This window comes from Chiloscyllium plagiosum, unplaced genomic scaffold (genome assembly GCF_037043375.1).
Source record: "Chiloscyllium plagiosum isolate Xiang-an unplaced genomic scaffold, Cpla_swu_hap1 HiC_scaffold_9, whole genome shotgun sequence".
Classification (NCBI taxonomy): domain Eukaryota; kingdom Metazoa; phylum Chordata; class Chondrichthyes; order Orectolobiformes; family Hemiscylliidae; genus Chiloscyllium; species Chiloscyllium plagiosum.
Window position 1 is genome coordinate 33,717,981 of NW_028270147.1, and position 20,411 is coordinate 33,738,391.

General features: G+C 39.0%; 1 protein-coding gene across 1 annotated transcript in view; it reads right to left on the minus strand.

The window, feature by feature from the left end:
• Positions 1 to 676: 676 nt before the first annotated feature.
• Positions 677 to 20,411, minus strand: part of pigb (phosphatidylinositol glycan anchor biosynthesis, class B) — a 36,735-nt gene continuing 17,000 nt past the window's right edge. Inside the window, exons 5-12 of the mRNA XM_087990528.1 lie at positions 20,144 to 20,274; positions 17,684 to 17,824; positions 11,726 to 11,777; positions 10,930 to 11,141; positions 8,965 to 9,029; positions 6,370 to 6,583; positions 3,632 to 3,812; positions 677 to 1,452 (exon numbers count right to left, since the gene is read on the minus strand). Coding sequence (XP_087846654.1) covers positions 1,324 to 1,452; positions 3,632 to 3,812; positions 6,370 to 6,583; positions 8,965 to 9,029; positions 10,930 to 11,141; positions 11,726 to 11,777; positions 17,684 to 17,824; positions 20,144 to 20,274 — 1,125 coding nt within the window. The 3' untranslated portion in view covers positions 677 to 1,323. The remainder of the gene's footprint in view (positions 1,453 to 3,631; positions 3,813 to 6,369; positions 6,584 to 8,964; positions 9,030 to 10,929; positions 11,142 to 11,725; positions 11,778 to 17,683; positions 17,825 to 20,143; positions 20,275 to 20,411) is intronic.

The window sequence follows — 20,411 nt, forward strand, 5'->3', positions numbered from 1 at the left end:
TCACTGGCATGGAGTCAAAATCCTGGAATTCTCTCCCTCAGTGGGTCATTGTAGGTCAACCTATAGCAGTTACCACCATCTTTAAGGGCAATTAGGGACAGGCAATAAATGCTAGTCAACCAGCAAAGCCCATGTCCCACAAGCAAATAAAACTAAAGCATTTTTCTGGGCTTCCTGACTTCAGTAGATGTGCAACCCGTCCCAAAAGAGAATTCGCCTCCAGGCTAATAATTCAGGTCTCATCTCTTAGAAGTCATATGCTTGCGTTCATGTTCCTCAATCTCTTGGGATGGTTGTATCAGCTCTGGTATAGATGGAACTGTTCCTCTAATCCTCCATTCCAACTAATACCTATTTCAAACAAGTAACTACACGTAAATAAGCTGGCTTCATATTCACCTTCTGAGGAAGGGTCACTCAACCTAAACATTAACTCTGATTTTTCTCCGCAGTTTCTGCCAGACCTGCGGAGCTTTTCCAGCAATTTCTGTTTTGTTTCACATTCACTTTCTTGATCACAGACAACTTGAACAATTAAATGATGCATTTAACTTTGCCAGTAATTAGCTAGTATAACCATGCAATGAGTTTTATAACCGCTTGCCCACCCATGAAGAAAATTTGTACTTGCAAGGTATTATACTTATGAAGGGAAGGATTACACAAAGACTACAGATGACAAAGAAAATCTTTTAATTAGCATGAAAATGCAACATAGCTAAAGAGAATCTGTGAAGTATGACAAATACTTGCTTATACATTTTAAATTTAAAGAGAAACCTTGTTCAGTTAATTGACAAATTTGGGTGATATGTTGCAGAAGGGTTCACCTTCTACAGTATCATTCATTTCTAATGATCATAAAAGTTCCTGGAAGGTGCCAGAATTACTAAGATGGGAATCAGTAGGGATAGCAGATCTTATTTACCTCCCACCATTTTCTCAATCATTTAGTAAATATAGGAACAGGATTAATATTAACAACCAATTCCTGAGCTCACTGTTAATATTGAGCATTTTATCACTGGCCAGGAATATTCTGCTTCAATAAACATGATTTATTTAAGTTAAACTTCCCAGTATTCACTTTATTGATAGACATCGTGGGCAGGGCTATGTTTCAGCTCCAACTTTATTTGGAGAGTACGTTTTCATCAATTTTAAAGAACACTTCCCATTGAATAGTTGCACAGATACCATGCTACATCAACTCAGTTATCCAAAAACAAAACAGGCATAATTTGGGAGAGAAAGAACATTTATAAAAAAAAACAGTTGAGATAGTAGAAATATTTACATACAAGTTTAAAACATAAACAAGTGTCATCTATTATCCATCATCTTCCTTTCATATACGTGAATATGACTTCCTATCCGACCATCTGGCAGATGAGTGTGAAACAATACTGCAGTTTTCACATAGCCCCTGGTCATCAGAAATGGTTCTATTTTCTTTGAGACAGAAACAAAATTTTAAGATTAGAAAATGCACAAAATTGCAGCATTTTTAAATCTATTCATAGTTACTGTTCACAAATATGCTGGTTAGTTTAACTTGAAGAGATTTGTTAACATTATATAATAAATTTCCTCAACATTCCCACATCCATACTTTATTTTAGACCAAAGAACAGGGTAGAACCAGCTGCTCCATAGATCTTTCCGCAGCACTTTTATTGCCAGTCAATGCAACCTACTTTACCCTCATTTGACAGTAGTCAATGCATAATTTAAATAACAAATGAGGAAGAGAATGAAATAGAAATTTAAATTGAAAACAATTTACTGCTAAAAGGCTTTCCACACAAATCTAAATTATCCCTGAAAAAGACACTCAGCTTTCACATCAAGGTTCAGCTACCTTCAACATGTTGTTGAAGATGAGGTGTACAAGATGATTAGGGGGTTAGAGGTGTACAAGATGATTAGGGGGTTAGATAGGGTTTACAGTGTGAACCTTTTCCCGCGTATGGAGTCGGGTATTACAAGGGGGCATAGCTTTAAATTAAGGGGGGGTAGATATAGGACTGAAGTTAGGGGTAGGTTCTTCACTCAGCGAGTCGTAAGTTCATGGAATGCCCTGCCAGTAGCAGTGGTGGACTCTCCCTCTTTATGGGCATTCAAGCGGGCATTGGATAGGTATATGGAGGATAGTGGGTTAGTATAGGTTAGGTGGGCTTGGATCGGCGCAACATCGAGGGCCAAAGGGCCTGTACTGCGCTGTATTCTTCTATGTTCTATGTTCATCACTTCTTCAAAAAAAAACCTCAATCAAATTGGAGAGTCAAGGCCACCTCCACATAAAGCCATGCTGACTATCTCTAATAAGTACACTCTTTGACAAATGTGAGTAAATCTTATTGCGAAGAACCTTCTCCAATAATTCTCTACCACTTACGTAAGGCTCACCAGCCTATAATTTCCCGGATTATCCCTATTGCCTTCCGAAAGAAAAGGAACAACACCGGCCATTCTCCCATCTTTTGGAAGAGGATACAAAGATCTCTGTCAAAGCACTAGCATTCACCTCCCTTGCCTCCTTTGGTATCCTAGACTAGATCTCATCAGGACCTGGGGACTCATGTACCTTAATACTTTTCAAGACACCAACACCACTTCTTTCTTAATACTGACATGCCCCAGAATATCAGCATACCCATCTCTAATCTTACCATCATCTGTGCCCTTCTCCTTGGTGCATACCAATGTGAAGTACTCATTAAGGAATTAACCCACTTCCCTGACTTCATAAATGTCCACCTTTGTCCTTGAGTGGATCTACCTTTTTCCTACTTACTCTCCTGCTCCTGCATGTAGGGATTCTCCTTAATCCTACTTACCAAGGACATTTCATGGTCCCTTCTAGCCCTCTTAACTTCTTTTCTGCTTCCTTTATACTGGAGACCCTTGTTTGAATTCCATTTCCTAAGCCTTACTTACACTTCCTTTTCCTTTTCAATGAAACTTTTAATATCGCTTGTCAATCAAGGTTCCCAAATCTTGCCATTCTTACCTTTCATCCTCTTAGGAACATTCTAGTCCTAAACTCCAATCCCTCCCACAGTAGTTAAAATGTTCCTGAGGGAGGTTACCAGCAAATCTCTCTTCATGGTGCCATTCAAGTTTTGGTGCAACCCACACAACAGAAGGTTAAATAGAGTTAAAAAGGATGTGAAAGTGGATCTCCTTCTCTAAAGATCAACAGTAAACCAGGTGTGTTTTTCAATAATCTATCAGTCTCTTGGCCACAATTACAAACATCAGTTTTTGTTTTCCCAGATTTGTTGAATTAATTGAATTGAAATTTGACATTTTTCTGAACTTTTTTGATAAAGCTTCTGGATTACTATTCCTGCAATACAATTACAAAGATGATCATTTTTTATATTGACTCCAGTATGATCGATTCTGCTACAACGCAGTAGTTCCATTCTCATGCAATCCTGTGTTAAGAAAAATCACATAATACCAGCAACGTCGAAACTAACGGGGGCAGAATCACTTTATAACCAACATATGCTTAAAAGTTTGTGCTTTAGAAAGTGTCCCCATCTTGTCAACTGTTGTAACAAATTCACATTAACAAAACACACATGATAGCAAAACAACCTGTAATAAAATACATACTTACCTGCTCTATTACATTATAAAATACTAAGTGAGTGGGAAGCGAGGCTTGGCCAGAAAATCTTATGTTCAACCACTTAAGTGGCTCCTCAAAAAACAAATCAGCTTCATCAATATAGCTATTGTTCCCAGTCAAATCTGGAGGACATTCTAGAAAATGCATTTTTATTGGGCAATGAACATGGCTGTGGAGAAACAAAAAGTAATTTAGTCATGCAGATAATCTCCATTCACCATACAAGTTTTAAGAATAAATGCTTTTATTAATTATTTCCTCCTCACCTACCTTTTTTGTCACCTCTAATCAACTGATTTTTCTAGCTATAGAAGAGTAGGCTGGAGACCTACTCTCATGTCAGTCAATAGAATGATTAGCAGCTTACAATTTTCTCTCCGTATCCAAAAATAAGGGTATTGTCTGTCAAGATTACTAAACTTCAATAATGATCACATATTTATGAAAGAGAGATCTGTATTTTCTTTTTGAAATGTGATGATCTTTAGTATTGCTAAAAAAACCTGACATTTAACACTTTTCATCTTGCACTCATCAGGACAATTTGCAAGAATATTAATCCAAAGGAAAACTCTATTCATACTGCATGAAAAGAGACTGATTAGTTGGCAGGTATTAGAGGCATTGTAAAGGCATTGCCATTGAGAGTGTACCCTTTAAAGCTGATTGACAAATAACTGCCACACTCTGTTTAAATTCAAATAAGACAAGTCAACCGACAGAGTCACGGCATTGCCGAGAAATGTACTCACAAATGGTGGTCACCTATTTGTGGAGTTCAAACAGGCATAGTGAATGTCACATTTTCTCTGTGTGCAAAATCCAGATCCCTGTGTATTGATATACTCAACACCCAACACACACAAATGTGCCCCACTGCAAACTGACAATCCTAACTTGGTTGTCAGCATAAATCTTCAAGTACATAGGATTGTCCAGCAAATGTTGCTCATTGAAGAACCATGTCTAATTTTGGACATGGTGTTGGGAATTTTTCAAGTGCAAGATGGTTAGGTACAGTCGATGCCTTGCTTACTGCAAACACCCTGAGGGATATGCTATTTGAGATGCTATGCCAGTTTCTGGAATGTATGGTCAACATACCTGGTATCACAGTGAAATTCATTGGCTTTTCTTTGATATTATTATTTCAGGGAAGAAGCCATATGGCTAGGTCAAAAGTAAGTTTAATGGTTTTATTGCTGTTTTTAATGTCTCAAACTAATGCAAACTTAGGTTAAGGATGTTTGAGGTGAAAAGTTATTACTCAAAGACATAGCTTCACTTGAAAATGATTTGATTTTTCAACTTAAAATATGTAGCATGCCTATGTTGATCAGTTTTATGATTATTTTGAGCTTTAAGGTATCAATAGTTACTGTGGAATCACGCATGGTTCATGTCATTAAAGGATATTAATAATTTTTCCAGAATCAATAGATGTATTAATTGGGATAATAGTTAATTACTAGAAGGATACATTCCATGCTCCAGGCAGACACATTTATTGTTCAGTGAGACGATCTTATCTTGGGAATTGATAAGTTGAGAGGGTCAAACTGTTATAAGGTTGGCTGTTCAATAAAATGTTAAAGAATGAATGAGGTGACAGTCAGAAGTGATATAACTAAGAAAACTATTTTAAAAAGGAACAAATCAAGAATTGGGCACATGTTGCTTTGCCAATCTAAGACTCGCCATGAGCTGTTCATGCACTAAGTAATCAATTAAAGTTCAGGATGTGTTTGATCATGCATGGGGTAATGTTAGAAAGGGTCAATAAAGTCTGAGTTTTTATGTTTTCATATATGAGAAAGATGACCAAATACAGAAGAACAGCTTTAACAAATACAAGAGACCCAGTCAAGCAGTGTCACAAAATGATGTTTCAGTTTGTAAAGTCATTGCCTCAAGTATAATTCTTTTGGACATATTTAGATAAAGAATCAATTCTGTAAATCTTGTGAAAACATTTTTGTACCTGAAATGGATCTTTTAACTAATCAGTACTAGTACATCTTAACTGGCTCTTTTTCGAAACTCAGTGGCTTTTGAAGCGAAATGTTTTTGTCCCTACTGCTGAGCAAGGAGGCCCAGGTTCAAGTCTACCTGCTCCAGACATGTGTAACAACATCTCTGAACAGCCCAATTAGAAAATCTATAATATAAATTGACTGAGGTTTTACAAATAAAGCTAAAGTGCATCCTAAACACTTGCACAAGTGCCTACATAGCTGGAACAAAATTTTCACGATTAACCGAAGACATTTGGCTGACTGTACAATTATCCTAAAATTAGAATGATAAATGGAGTGGACACCTTGTAACTGAACTTACCAAACAAAGAATTAATATCAACCATTCTACCACCAGTCTTTATCAAATAAATAGCAGTTTCATATTTTGCAAGGGCTACATGCTCATAATGATTATTCGAAGTATTATTTTAAGGATAGCTTTATTAACTTTGTCTTCAATCTTTGCAACACAATAGCAATTAGAAAAGCTATTCTCCCACCTCTGTTCATCCACCCAAAGATGATATAGCAGCCTCACTAAATCAAACCATTTTTCAGCACCTTGCACAAAATAAATCACTCCTACTAACTCTGAAATTGCAAGCATCCAATAGTGCAAAATATATATCTACATATACAAGGTATTTAAAATCCCATCGTATTGTAAACTCTCAATTTCTATATTAGATTGCATTGTATTTAACTTGCCTGTAAAATGGTGTCGAATGACAGGGCATCAGAAAGAACAAGGAGGGCTCATCTTTCTCCAACGTGTCCTCGCAGAGATGTTGAACATTCTGCATTACGTCCAGTGTTCCACGCTGGTGAATTAATCCAGTATACAAAACTACAGACATATTTGCAACCAATAGTAAACAGGCTGCTGGCTTCTTCCATGTTTTCAAATTAGCCAACGAGTAGCCTAATCAAAACAAGAAATTAAACCAGCAATTAAATATACAATTCCACTTAAGTGAACACAAATAAGGAAATCTAAAGCCTGCAATATTTTCTGTAAACACAGGGAGTAACTAATATATTGGTCAAGTAAATAATTTTAGTCCTTCGTTTCAGTTATGCAAACTTTGATAAAGAGTATGCATTTGACAAGGTTGACAAACTTTCAATCACAAGTTTGCATAATCTAAAAGTAATTCAACAACTCCCAAGTTACTAATTTAGTTAAAGTACAAAACTATATATCACACAACTGTCTACATAAAGTGATAATGGAAGAAACTACGAAGAGAAATTCTTTGAGTCAAAGTGCCTCATGAAATAAACAGGTCAAAGCCAAAAAAGTAAATCTTTTGAAAAACCAATCTCCTCTGAAAGAGGAATAGGTAGAAGCAGATACAGTTACAAAATTTAAAAGGGCATTTGGACAAGTACATGAATAGGAAAGGTTTACGGGGATATGAGCCAAATGCAGGCAAGCGGGATGAATCTAGTTTGGGAACCTTAGTCAGCATGGATGGACTGGACTGTAAGGTCTGTTTCCATGCTGTATGATTATATGACTCTACAATCCTAAAATTGCCCGCTCATTACAAATATGGAAAATGTGTTAATTATTTTATTTCAATTGGAAACAGTAAGCATGGAGTTGATTGTTACTTAAATGGAAAAAGACTGCTGAAAGATACAGAACAGAGACATTTTAGATCATAAAAATGAATCACAAAAAGCTAGCATCCAAGTTCAGCAAATAATAGACAAGGTAAATTGAATGTTGACCTTTATTTCAAAGAGAATGGATTAATCAAGTAGGGAGAAATGGCTAAGACTATACAAGGCACAAGTCAAACCATAGCTGGAATCCTACAAACAGCACTTATCGAAAGAAAGATATTCTTGCACTGGAGGCAGGTAAGAGAGGATTCATTAAGTTGAGCATACATGTCTTGTGACTATAGGTTCAGCATGTACTGATTGGAATTTAGAAACATGAGAAGTGACTTTATTGAAATATACAAAACTTTTGGAGATTATGACAAGGTAGATGAGAAGAGATTGGTTTCCTTTTTGGGAGATTCGAGGACCACAGGGCAGAACTCAGAAAACAGGTTGCACATCTACAACAGAAATGAGGAGGAATTTCTTCTCTCAGAGGATGGAGGTCTATGGAATTCTTTTATATAAATGATTTGGATATGAACATAGGAGATATAATTAGTAAGTTTGCAGATGACACCAAAATTGGAGGTGTAGGAGACAGCGAAGAGGGTTACTTCAGAGCACAACAGGATCTTGATCAGATGTGCCAGTGGGCTGAGGAGTGGCAGATGGAGTTTAGTTTAGATAAATACGAGATCCGGCATCTTGAGCAGCAAATCTTAGCAGAACTTATACACTGAATGGTAAGGTCCTAGGGAGTGTTGCTGAACAAAGAGGTCTTGGAGTGAGGTTCATAGCTCCTTGAAAGTAGAGGTGCAGGTAGATAGTACAGTGAAAAAGGCATTTGGTATGTTTCCCTTTATTGGTCAGAGTACAGGAGTTGGACGGTCATGTTGCGGCTGTACAGGACATTGGTTAGGCCACTTTTGGAATATTGTGTGCAATTCTGGTCTTCTTGCTGTTGCAAGGTTGTTGTGAAACTTGAAAGGGTTCAGAAAAGATTTACAAGGATGTTGCCAGGATTGGAGGATTTGAGCTAGAGGAAGAGCCGAACAGGCTAGGGCTGTTTTCCCTGGAGCATTGGAGGCTGAGAGGTGACCTTATAGAAGTTTATAAAATCATGAGGGGCATGGACAGGATAAAAAGACAAAGTCTTTTCCCTGGGCTGGGGAAGTCCAGAACTAGACAGCATAGGTTTAGGGTGAGTGGGGAAAGATATAAAAGGGACCTAAGGAGCAATGCTTTCATGCAGAGGATGATGAGTGTATGGAATGAGCTGCCAGAAGTAGTGGTGGAGGCTGATACAATTACAGCATTTAAAAGGCATCTGGATGGGTGTATGAATAGGAAGGGTTTAAGAGTGGCCAAGTGCTGGCAAATGGGACTAGATTAGCTTAGGATATCTGGTCGGCATGAACGATTTTGAATGAAGGGTCTGTTTCCATGCTGTACATCCCTATGACTATGGCTATCTCGGCAGAGTCATTGAGTACATTCAAGGCTAAAATAGAGTCATTTTTAATCAGTAAGGGAATCAAGGTATTGGGGAAAGGGCAGGAAATGGAATGGAGGATCAGCCATGATCTCATTGAATGGGAGAGCAGAGTCAATGAACTGAATGGCTTACTTCTGTTCCTACATCTTAATATTTAAATCTAAAGATAAAAGTATGAAAAGAATGCTTACCACAAAACAACATGCAGAAAGGCATTACTGGATAAATAAACCTGAATTCCTTATGGCTTAAGAAACTGTAATAAAGAATACATACAGATTTGTAAAACATAAGTATTCCAGAAGTGATATACAAAAGTATGCTTCTGTACAACAATTTGTAATGCTGCATTAGGGTGCAGTGTCATCCAAATTTCTCTACAACATCCAAATGGAAAAAGTCACTGAGCAAGGGGCAAGAGATTATTAACTCAACTATTTATGCACCACCCATAATGCCTGCTTCATCAGCTAAGAACAACTTGCTATATTCATTTTAGCCAGGTCTTGATCGATCAATTCAGTCAAACAGTGTACAGTATACGGCACCAGCAGAAATTGAGTAATGACAGCCATCGGATTTGCTAATACTGAGTGTAGACATTATCCAAAATTTCATAGTTTTCTAATCTTAATGATAAATTCTGAATTGTGGTACAGATATTAGTGGTAAAACAAAATAACTTCCTCAGTTTCACTTCTGAAATGGTATAACTGTCTGAAGTTGATGTAGCTCAGCGTTATCACTGATCCAAAATATTATATTTCCATTCACAATATAGAGGATCGAACACATAAAACTTAGGATGACACTTCAAAGCAGAACTGAAAGAGCATCACATTGTCAAAGGTTATTGTCTGCATGAGAACTGAAACCAAAGGTCATCTTTCCCTCTGAAGCAAGCATAAAAGATTGTGTGATACAATTTGATGTAAACTGCCCTGTTTTGCATCACCTTGGCAAACATTTCTCTCACAGAAACACCCGAAACAAGTAGTTCTGATCATCGATTCAGTCACTGTCTGTGGAACATTGCTGTGCTATTTTCTTTCCTACATTCTGAATATTTAATTAGATTTAAAGCACTTCTGAGTACCTTTCCTGATCTCACGATGCTATGTACATACACATAGAGTCATAGAGATGTACAGCAGGGAAACAGACCCTTTGGTCCAACCCGTCCATGCCGACCAGATATCCCAACCCAATCTCGTCCCACCTGCCAGCACCCGGCCCATATCCCTCCAAACCCTTCCTATTCATATACCCATCGAAATGCCACTTAAATGTTACAATTGTACCAGCCTCCACCACATCCTCTGGCAACTCATTCCATACACGTATCACCCTCTGCGTGAAAACGTTGCCTCTTAGGTCTCTTTTATATCTTTCCCCTCTCACCCTAAACCTATGCGCTCTAGTTCTGGACTCCATCTTGAACATTCTTACATTAAAACACAAATATTGGAGACACACGCTTGTGAAAGGGAGAGAAGACATAGGCAGCATCTTTTGTGTAGATATTATCCCTTCATTGGAGGTGACTGTACAGTTCCAGAAAAAGCACCAACTCTCCAGATGAGAATGCGATGACTTGTCAAAACATAAGAAAAGCTGCAGAAAAAACCTAAATAGCTACCACTTTTCCTAATTTTATTTTCTTCAGTAAGTCTCAAAACAACAAGTTATTTTACTTCCCTGTTTTATTTATAGAATATCTGAAAAAGAAGAGAATGCAAAGGCTACAGGAGGACAAGTTAAACCCTGGTTGGTTGTGACAAAAACCTGGAATGGAGACCAAGTTAAATAGTTTGTAAACGCATGATCAGGATAGCAGTCTAATTTTTAAACCTTCTGCGCTGTAAGCTTTAGTCATTCAGTAGCTGAACCTTGCTTACATATCTTACATTCCCAGATCAGGAAATGTTACCTAATTTATGAGAGAGAAAGGCAACGAAAGAAAAACGTAAGAGAAAAGATTTACATCATAAAATAAAAGCATGGATGCTGGAGATCTGATATAAAAATTGCACATGCTGGAGGAACCCGAAATCATGGCTGAACTAGTTCTGAAACAATTATTAAGTTTTATATCCTGTCTTTAATCAAAGTAAATTATGTTCTATACAGAAAGCCCCAAACTGAGTGGTACACACCTATACACCACGAGGGTCCATATCACCGCTATTAGCAAAACTCTGTACTTCTTGGGCACCAACAGGCATCCATGAATGAAGAAGGGAAAATGAATTCCCATGATAACAGGAAATCCCTGAGTGAAGTACCAATGCCAAGGGTGAGAGCCGTAGAACGATCCCATGTTCTGAATCACGTTAAATTTGAGGAAATTCCATTGAACCATAACCCACTGAAAGGGTAAAAAGCAAAGACAGACAGGAAAAAAATATACATTTGCAAATTATGATGTTATGGGGTTCTACATGGAACAAGATAACAACATGGATTTAACCAACAGGAAACATGAAAGGCAAATATTTGAAGTAAATCTGCCCCAAAACGTTTTTCTTCAAAATTGAGGTTCTGTGTGAGGTTATGAATCCAAAACAGTATCATTGAGGATTCATTATCTTACATTGATAACACAGTTAACATTCTGAAATTAAACAAATGAACATAACGGACAGGAAATTCTTCACCAAATGTTCTTATTAACCAGCAGTTAATTCAAGTGTTCGACTGGAAGAGATAAAACTTAGTTGAAATATATGTCCTAAGACAGAATTTTAAAAAAAAATTAAGTTAAATTAAATCTATGAAACCAAAAAAAATAGGCACCAGATCTGTTAAAAATAAGATGCGCCAGTGCATTACAATGTGCTCCAAAAATAGGAAAGGTCAGGGATATAATCCCATGTTGGCCACACTACAATAGTTGTGCACACAGCTCAACAGCAGCTTTTAAAATATCAAAAATATAAAAAGGTATCCTACCTCACCATAAAATAATCGGTCAATTGTCAGAGAAATTCCAAGCGTTAAGCATCTGTAAAATAAAAACAAATTAAATAAATCTGCATTGGGAAGTTTCATCAAAATGAATCTGTCACACCAAAATGTCCTCAGGAGCAGGGTACGCATTTTCACCTGATTTCCCCACACAACTAACTTATGACTTTGACTGTGCCACCAGGATACAAGAAAGAGAACTGCTTAGAATTATACAAATGCACGATAAAGTTTGGTAACAGTGTTACAACTAAAATGAGAGGAGTCTTTCTCTAGTCTGACTACTCCATGGATCACAGCATAAAATGAATTGTCCTTATGGGAGTCAGATAAAACAACCATCTGTTTCTTCACATTTGATTTGAAATATAAAGCGCTATCCACCAGGTTTCCTTAATAAGTACAAATTTATTGCTTTACCTTAATACAAAACCAGTGAACACACTTAGTTTGTAATATTAAGATAGAAAATGTCTGACTGTAACACACACAAATACATATGAGGGAAAGGAAAACAAAAACGAATTCCTCTCTGCAGTGATTTACTTCATTAAAAAATAACAAAAGCGCTTTTGGCCAATGAGCCCTCAGTTTGAAATGTTGAGATGGTGGTCAGTTTCGACATTGGAGCAAATATAGGTGGATGTTACTGAATACATGCTGTTGATTTTGGGAACCTTTGCAGATACAATCATTCTCTCAGAGGTTTCTCACACGAGAGATTACTGCTTCAGATACTACACTAACTTACATAGACTCTTTTTCAGAAAGATGATAGATGAATCGGGAAGCTTCACTCCAAATGCTGCAAACAACATTCAAAGCAGAAATTAGAGTCTGGTAGTCATAATCCTGGCTGGTGATCGCTAGTGTTCCCTCTAATTTTGCTTCCCTTGCTTGCATATCCAAGGGCTCGGTGCAACAGCAACCTCCAAAAGTAGAAGTCATGTTGTGGCACAATAATTGGTTTGCATGGGACTTCCCAACTTAAACAGAATGTTGGTGATTTCCATTAGTCATGCAATTATCACAAGGTATATGACTACTAAGAAAGGCCTCATTAATAAAGTTCCAATGTTCTTCATTGACTTCTTTTAAAAAGAAATCAAAGTTTCTTTACACAAAGAATGCAAAGAAATAACCCATACCAACAATCTTCTCTGTTCTGTTGTCTGGACAGTTAGACAAGGTTGCTCTGTTTAAAATAAAAAGTCTTTCAGGGATCAGGATAGTCCCTTATCTGGAGTTAAATGCATAACTGGCCCAGGTTGTCTCAAAACATAGTTGCGGCAGTCCATGTAGGTGATGGGAGCTGTAATCCTTAGCATTCTTATGCAATGAATGATTTTAACAAATCCAAAATGAAATCCACATCCATTATCAGGGCTATCTGGAAGTCAAGTCCAGGGACGTTCAGGCAGAAGTTGAAGTTCTCAATATAGCATGAAAAAATATTTTAATTTGAGATATTGCTGGTGAATTACTTGTTGTTTCTACAAATGACACATTCCTGCCTAATCTCCCTCCACTTCACCAAAATGTACCTTGCATTTCTGGGTTATACTCCAAATTCATTAAAGTCAGCCTAGGAGTGTGGACCCTAGGAGTGTGTTTTTGCTTAGCCTGTCCCAGGATAGATGTGTTGTCCCATTCGAAATGGTGGTTGTTTTTTCATCCATGTGTACGGCTACGAGGGAGAGAGGGTCGTGTCTTTTTGTGGCTAGCTGGTGTTCGTGTATCCTGGTGGCTAACTTTCTTCCTGTTTGTCCTACATAGTGTTTGTGGCAGTTCTTGCATGGAATTTTGTAGATCACATTGGTTTTTGTCCAAGACATGCCAGAGAATTCCTAGAGGCCTGGCACTCCAACCACAACGCCATAAACAAACACATAGATCTAGATGCCATCTATCAACCCCTCAAAAAAACGAACAGGAAATGACATCACCACAAACCCCAGGAACCCCATCCAGGAAAAAGATATAAATAGAAAGAGGAGACAACAGCTTCGCTTCACTTGGAGGTTGCCACTGATGATGTTACCTAGCCAGGTAATGAAACGTCTGGATATCAAACCTACAGTCAGCGAGCAAACCTACACCCTTCTTCTTTCCAACGAGAACAGACCCAAGTCGCTCCACCTTTCTCGTAAGACCTTCCCTCCAGACCAGGCAACATCCTGGTAAATCTCCTCTGCACCTTTGCCAATGCTTCCATATTCTTCCTGTAATGGGGCAACCAGAACTGTACACAATATTCCAAGTGCAGCTGGACTAGCGTTTTGTACAGTTGCAACACAACATTACGGCTCCGGAACTCAATCCCTCTACCAATAAAACTTAACACATCGGATGCCTTCTTAACAGCAACCTGGGTGGCAACTTTCAGGGATTTATGCACATGGAGTCCAAGATCCCTCTGTACATCCACACTACCAAGAATCTTTCCATTGACCCAATATTCTGCCTTCCTGTTATTCTTCCCAAAGTGAATCACCTCACATTTATCTGCACTGAACTCCATTTGCCACCTCTCAGCCCACTTCTGCAGTTTATTCAAGTCCCCCTGCAATCTGCAACATTCTTCCATGCTGTCCACTATTCCATCGACATTAGTGTCATTTGCAACCTTACGAACCCATCCACATATGCCTGCATCAGAGTCATTTATAAAAATGACAAACAGCAGTAGTCCCAAAACAGAGCCTTGTGACACACCTCTAGTAAGCGGGCTCCAGGCTACCATCAACCACCACCCGCTGCTTTCTTACAGAAAGCAAGTGTCTAACTCAAACTGCTAAATCACCCTCAATCCCATGCCTCTGCATTTTCCCCACAGCCTACCATGTGGAAACTTATCAAAGGCCTTACTGAAGCCCATGTACACCACACCAACTGCCCTACCCTCAGCCACGTGCTTGGTCACCTTCTCAAAAAACGCAATGAGATCTGTGACACACGATCTGCTCTTGACGAAACCATGTTGACTACCTGCAATCAAATTGTTGCTTGCTAGATGATTATAAATCCTATCTTTTATAATCCTTTCCAAAACTTTTCTGACAACAGGCATTAGGATCATTAGCTGGGTCATCTCTACTGCCCTTCTTGAACAAGGTCACAACATTTGTGATCCTCCAGTCCTCTGGTACAAAACTTGTAGACAATGACAACGCAAAGATCAAGGCTAAAAGCTCCAACATCTCCTCGCTAGCTTCCCAGAGAATCCTCGGATAAATCCCATATGACCCAGGAGACTTGTCTACTTTCACTCCTTCTAGAATTGATAACACCTTTTCCCGACTAACTCGATCCTTTCTAGTCTAATATCTCATTCTTCTCCTCTACAATATTCTCCTTTTCTTGAGTGAAAACCAATGAGAAATATTCGTTTAGCACCTCTCCAATCTTCAGAGTCTAAACACAACTTCCCACTTCTGTCTTTGACTGGCCCTATTCCTACCCTAGTCATCCTTTTATTCTTCATATACCTATAAAAAGCTTTAGGGTTCTCCTTTATTCTACCTGCTAAAGACTGCTGATGTTCTCTCTTTGCTCTTCTTAACTCTCTCTTTAAATCCTTCCTAGCTAATCTGTAACTCTCTAACGCCTCATCTGATCCCATCTCGTCTCATTGTCAAATAACCCTCTTTTTTCCCCTTAACAAGAAATGCAATTTCTGTAGTAAATCACAGTTATTTACCTTATCACTTCCTCCCTGCCAGACAGGGACATAACTATCAAGGACACGCAATATCTGTTCCTTACACCAGCTCCACATTTCGATTGTCCCCATCCCCTGCATTTTGCTACCCCTAAGTCTTGCATCCTAAGTCTTGCCTAATCGCATTGTAATTGCCCTTCCCCCATCAAAAGTATATGCCACAGGCAAGAGTTAGTCCCTTTCCATTGCTAAACTAAATGTAACTGAATCATGGTTACTCTTTCCAAAGTGCTCACCTCCACTAAATCAAACAACTGATCTGGTTCATTACCAAGGACCAGATCCAATGTGGCCTCCCCTCGTCTGCCCTTTGACATACTGTGTCACGAAACCCTCCTGCACACATTGGACAAAAACTGATCCATCTGACATACTAGAGTTATAGCATTTCTAGTCAATGTTGGGGAAGTTAAAGTCCCTTATAATAACCACCCTTTTCCTTTCACTCCTACCCAGAATCGTATTGTCAATCCTCTCCTCCACGTCCCTAGAACTCTGCAGAGGCCTATAAAAATGACTTCCAGCAGTGTGACCTCTCCTCTCCGGTTTCTAACCTCAGCCCATACTACCTCAGTAGGCAAGTCCTCATCAAAAGTTCTTTCAGCCACCGTTATACTGTCCTTGACTAACAAGGCCACACCTACCCCTCTTTTACCGCCTTCCCTGTTCTTAATGAAAGATCTAAATCCTGGAACCTGCAACATCCATTCCTCATCCTGATCTATCCATGTCTCCGAAATGGCCACAACATCGAAGTCCCAGGTACCTATCCATGCTGCAAGCTCACCTACCTTATTTTGGATATTTCTGGCATTGAAGTAGACACACTTCGAACCAGCTTGCTGCCTGCCAGCACATTCCGATGACCATGAAATCCTGTCCATGCCCTCCCTACTCTCATTCTTCTCTGCACTGGAACTACACCTCAGGTTCCCATCACCCTGTTGAGCTGGTTTAAACCCACCCAGATAGTACCAGGACATTTCCCACCCAGGAGATTCGTACCCCCCTGGTTCAAATGAACACCTGTTTGTAGAGGTCCCACCTTCGCAAAAATGAGCCCCAATTATCCAAGTACCTGAAACCCTCCCTCCTGTACCATCCTGGCAGCCACATTTTCAGCTGATATCTCTATACCTTGCCTCGCTATCACATGGCACAGATTACAAACCAGAGATAACACCACTTTGTTCTAGCTCTCAGCTTCCACCTTAGCTCCCTGAAATCCTGCCTTCCATCCCTAACCCTCTTTCTACCTATGTCATTGGTACCTACGTGGACCACAACTCAGGGCTGGTCACCTTCGCCCTTCAGGACCCCAAAGACACAATCCAAGACATCATGGACCCTGGCACCTGGGAGGCAACACACCAACCATAAGTCTCATTCGTTCCCAACAAATCTTCTGAGCCTCTAACTATTGAGTCCCCAATGACTAACACTCTCCTCCTTTACCTCCTGCCCTTCTGTGCAACAGGGACAGACTCTGTGCCAGAGACCTGCAGCCCACTGCATGTCCCTGGCAAGTCGTGCCCCCCCCACAACAGTATCCAAAATGGTGTACTTGTTTTTCAGGGGATTTTCCTGCTCCTCAGATGCTGCCTGAACTTCTGTGCTTTTCCAGCGCCACTCTAATCTAGTTTCAGGGGAACGACCACAGAGGATCCCTGCACTGACCGCTTTTTCCCTCTTCCCCCAGCGTTCTTCGTGGCTAGGAGTAACTGCTTCCCTGTAACTCTCATCTATCACAGCCTCTGCCTCCCAAATGATCTGAATTTCATCCAGCTCCTCTCCAATTCCTAACTTGGAGGAGTGAGAGTTGGGTGCAGTTCCTGCAGATGTACTTAGATGGGACACTAATGGCGTTCCTCATCTCAAACATCGTGCAGGAGGAACATTCCTCTCCCTGCACTGCCATCCCGGCTAGTCCCCTTAGCAGAATGTAAAAAAAAGAGAAATTGTATTGCTTTACCATTAATCTTTACCCAGGTCACAGCTACACTGCTTCCAAATTGAAATTTTACAACTAATAACTTTGTGAATACTTTTGATCCTTTCTGTCCCAGAATAATCGCAAATCTGGCATAAAATGCATTTAGTTCCCAATTGTAAAGTGAATTCAACAGCAAAAAACTTAAAATTGGCTCTGAAGCTAGTTTGTCTCAAGTTGTACGTGTCTCAACAGCTATCGAGTAAACTCCCCCCCCAGTTCATGTACATACCCAACCGGTAGACATTTGTACAAAAACAGGTCCAGTTTCTTCAGTTCCTGCCAGAAATGAAAAAATAGCAGCGGCAGCCAAAGGATGACAGCAGTAGGACGTACAATGATTGCAAAAGCAATCAGAGCCAGATACTTTGAACTGAAAAGCAAAAAACAAAAACAGAAAATGAGTTCTTGTGACAACTACCTTCAAACATTACCACTAAACGAAACGACACTTCTATAAACACACCCTTTTCCGCCATCTTCCCTATTAAAAATAATAATTTCTCGATAGCAGGTTTTGCAGTGAGATCATTCGTTCATTGAGATTTCTACTTTCGCATTCTCTTCCCACATCTTTCATAATTTCCCACAGCCATCCCGGTCACTTTCCCTGGAAGAAATGACTGGCTTCATTAAAATATCTCCTTCTGTCTCTCTGCTGCTTCTCCTCTACTCACCCATCAGCTCTCAACAATATGAATTATGCAAAGATGTCAGCATTATATACAGAATCATCTACTGCATAACAGGTACTGTAATACGACAACCTTTTAACAGTAAGCAACTAAAATGTTCTACAAAAGACAGAAGGCATTGGTCTTCAAGTGAGGGAAAAATCAAAGGTGAACAAGTTTCATTAAATAAAACGTCTGACCTCTATCACCTCTCATAGGTGAGCAATAATTCAAGGAAATTTTAAAAAGGAGTTTAAAAAATATTTTTCAAGGAACTTCTATATTTTTTCCAAGACTTTTTGTGGGGGATTTAGGATGGGGAAAAAAAGTCACTGTTAACCTTGTCAGGAGATTTAAAAAAAGAACTGAACTCCATGGTCCCCATCCTTTTACTGGTAGGAACTATGATGTCAGGGAAAGGGAACCTTCATGAAGAGGCTGAATTCAAGTCCTTATCCAGATTTTCATGTGGACTTTTACTTAGTTCACAAAATGTAATTACTTCATGTTGCCTGCAGAAAAAAAGTAGAAAAAGCTGCAGGTCGGGCTGGCTGAAGTGAAGGTCCAGTCCTTAAACCCAAACAGAAGTCATATATCAGGTTGCAAACAACTGGAAGGAGGATTTAGATGGTGTAGGGACAAAGTTTGGGGTGGGACTGCAAATAATTTAATTGGAAGAAACTTCTGTCTATGACAATTTATCAACATGAGAGGAGTCATGTGAGGTAGAGCTGCAGATCATTAGCGTACACATGAATATTTTGGCTGTGCTTTCAAGTGATGTAACCAAGTAGTTGTAGTTGAGAAATATGAGGCCAAGGAATTATTCTTTGTGAACTATTACCTTTCATGTCCTCAAACAGATGACATTGCAATTGATGTCGGGATACAGTTGGAGAGGCAAAACTGGATCAGGTGAGAGCTACCCCACTCAGCTGGACAACACATGAGAGACATTGAAGAATAATGGTGTGATCAACCATGTCAAAACCAACAAACAGATCATGAAGGATGAAGACCGATCATTTGTCATCATCACAATCACAACTCAGGCATACCCTGTGTAAATGGTATGGACAGCAAGCAATGGAAGAAAACAAAAATATGCATGGGAATGCATTTACCAAGGCCTGCACTGAGTTTTTAATGGCTTTAAACTCTAAATATTCAGCAAATACTATGGTTTTAACCCTTTTTCACCTCCTATCTATAAATTCGGGAGAAGGTTAACAACCACTTTCAGCATTACACCATTTCAAAGTGGATTTTGTCAATCTTTTTTTGAAGAATTCTCATAGAAGCCTCAGTTAAACATATCACATAATGAAGCAATCAATTTGTTTTGGCAAATAGCACAGAATACTCTTCTTAACTAAGTATTCTCACATAGGGAGAGAAACCTACTGTATTCATAATGTAGGACTTCACAGACCTACCCAAAAAATATCAATGGCTATATCTTCTCTCAATCTTTTGTATTGCCTATATATACACAGGTATCCAAAAGGTTCATCCATGCTGACTAGCTTCCAAAACAGAAATTGCTAGTTGAAACAAGCTCATTATGACAATGATAATCAGCATTAATTGACATTTGTGTTATCCCTCTAAAGCTTTTCCTTCAAATTTTCTATGATTTTTCATTCTCTCTCAAGCACAAAAAGATGCCTGTGAAGATATGGCTTAGAGGGCGAACGTATGGACTGCAGATGCTGGAGATCAGAGTCGAGAGTGTGGTGCTGGAAAAGCATAGCAAGTCAGGCAGTATCCAAGGAGCAGGAAAATCGACATTTCGGGCATAAGCCCTTCATCAGGAATCAGGATACAGATTACAGGTGATATTTAATAGCAATGCACAATAGCACTCTAAAAATGGGGTTAATTCACTTGTCAGCAGCGGTACAGATTTTATTCTATTCTGCATAGGAAGTGAGAAAAAAGTTCGGCACATGAAAACATGCTAACTTTGCAATAGCATTTTTAAGAAAATGCTTAGAATATGCAAATATTTTCCTAACCTGTTCCCAGTCTTTGTACCCTGAAAAGGGTAGTAATAAAGTGTAAAGATGGTTAGAACCGCTTCCATACTATTTGTAATTGTCCGGGTGCTGCAATACCAGGTAAACCAAGAACATACCTGTGAAAAGTACTGGAAAATTTGTTTTTGTTAAGTACAGTATCAAAACTTGGAATTTAAGACAAAGTCTACATTTTAAAAAATGTTCTAAATACACAAAAAGTCAAGGTAGCAAATGATACATTGAAAGGAGTACTCTTATACAGTGA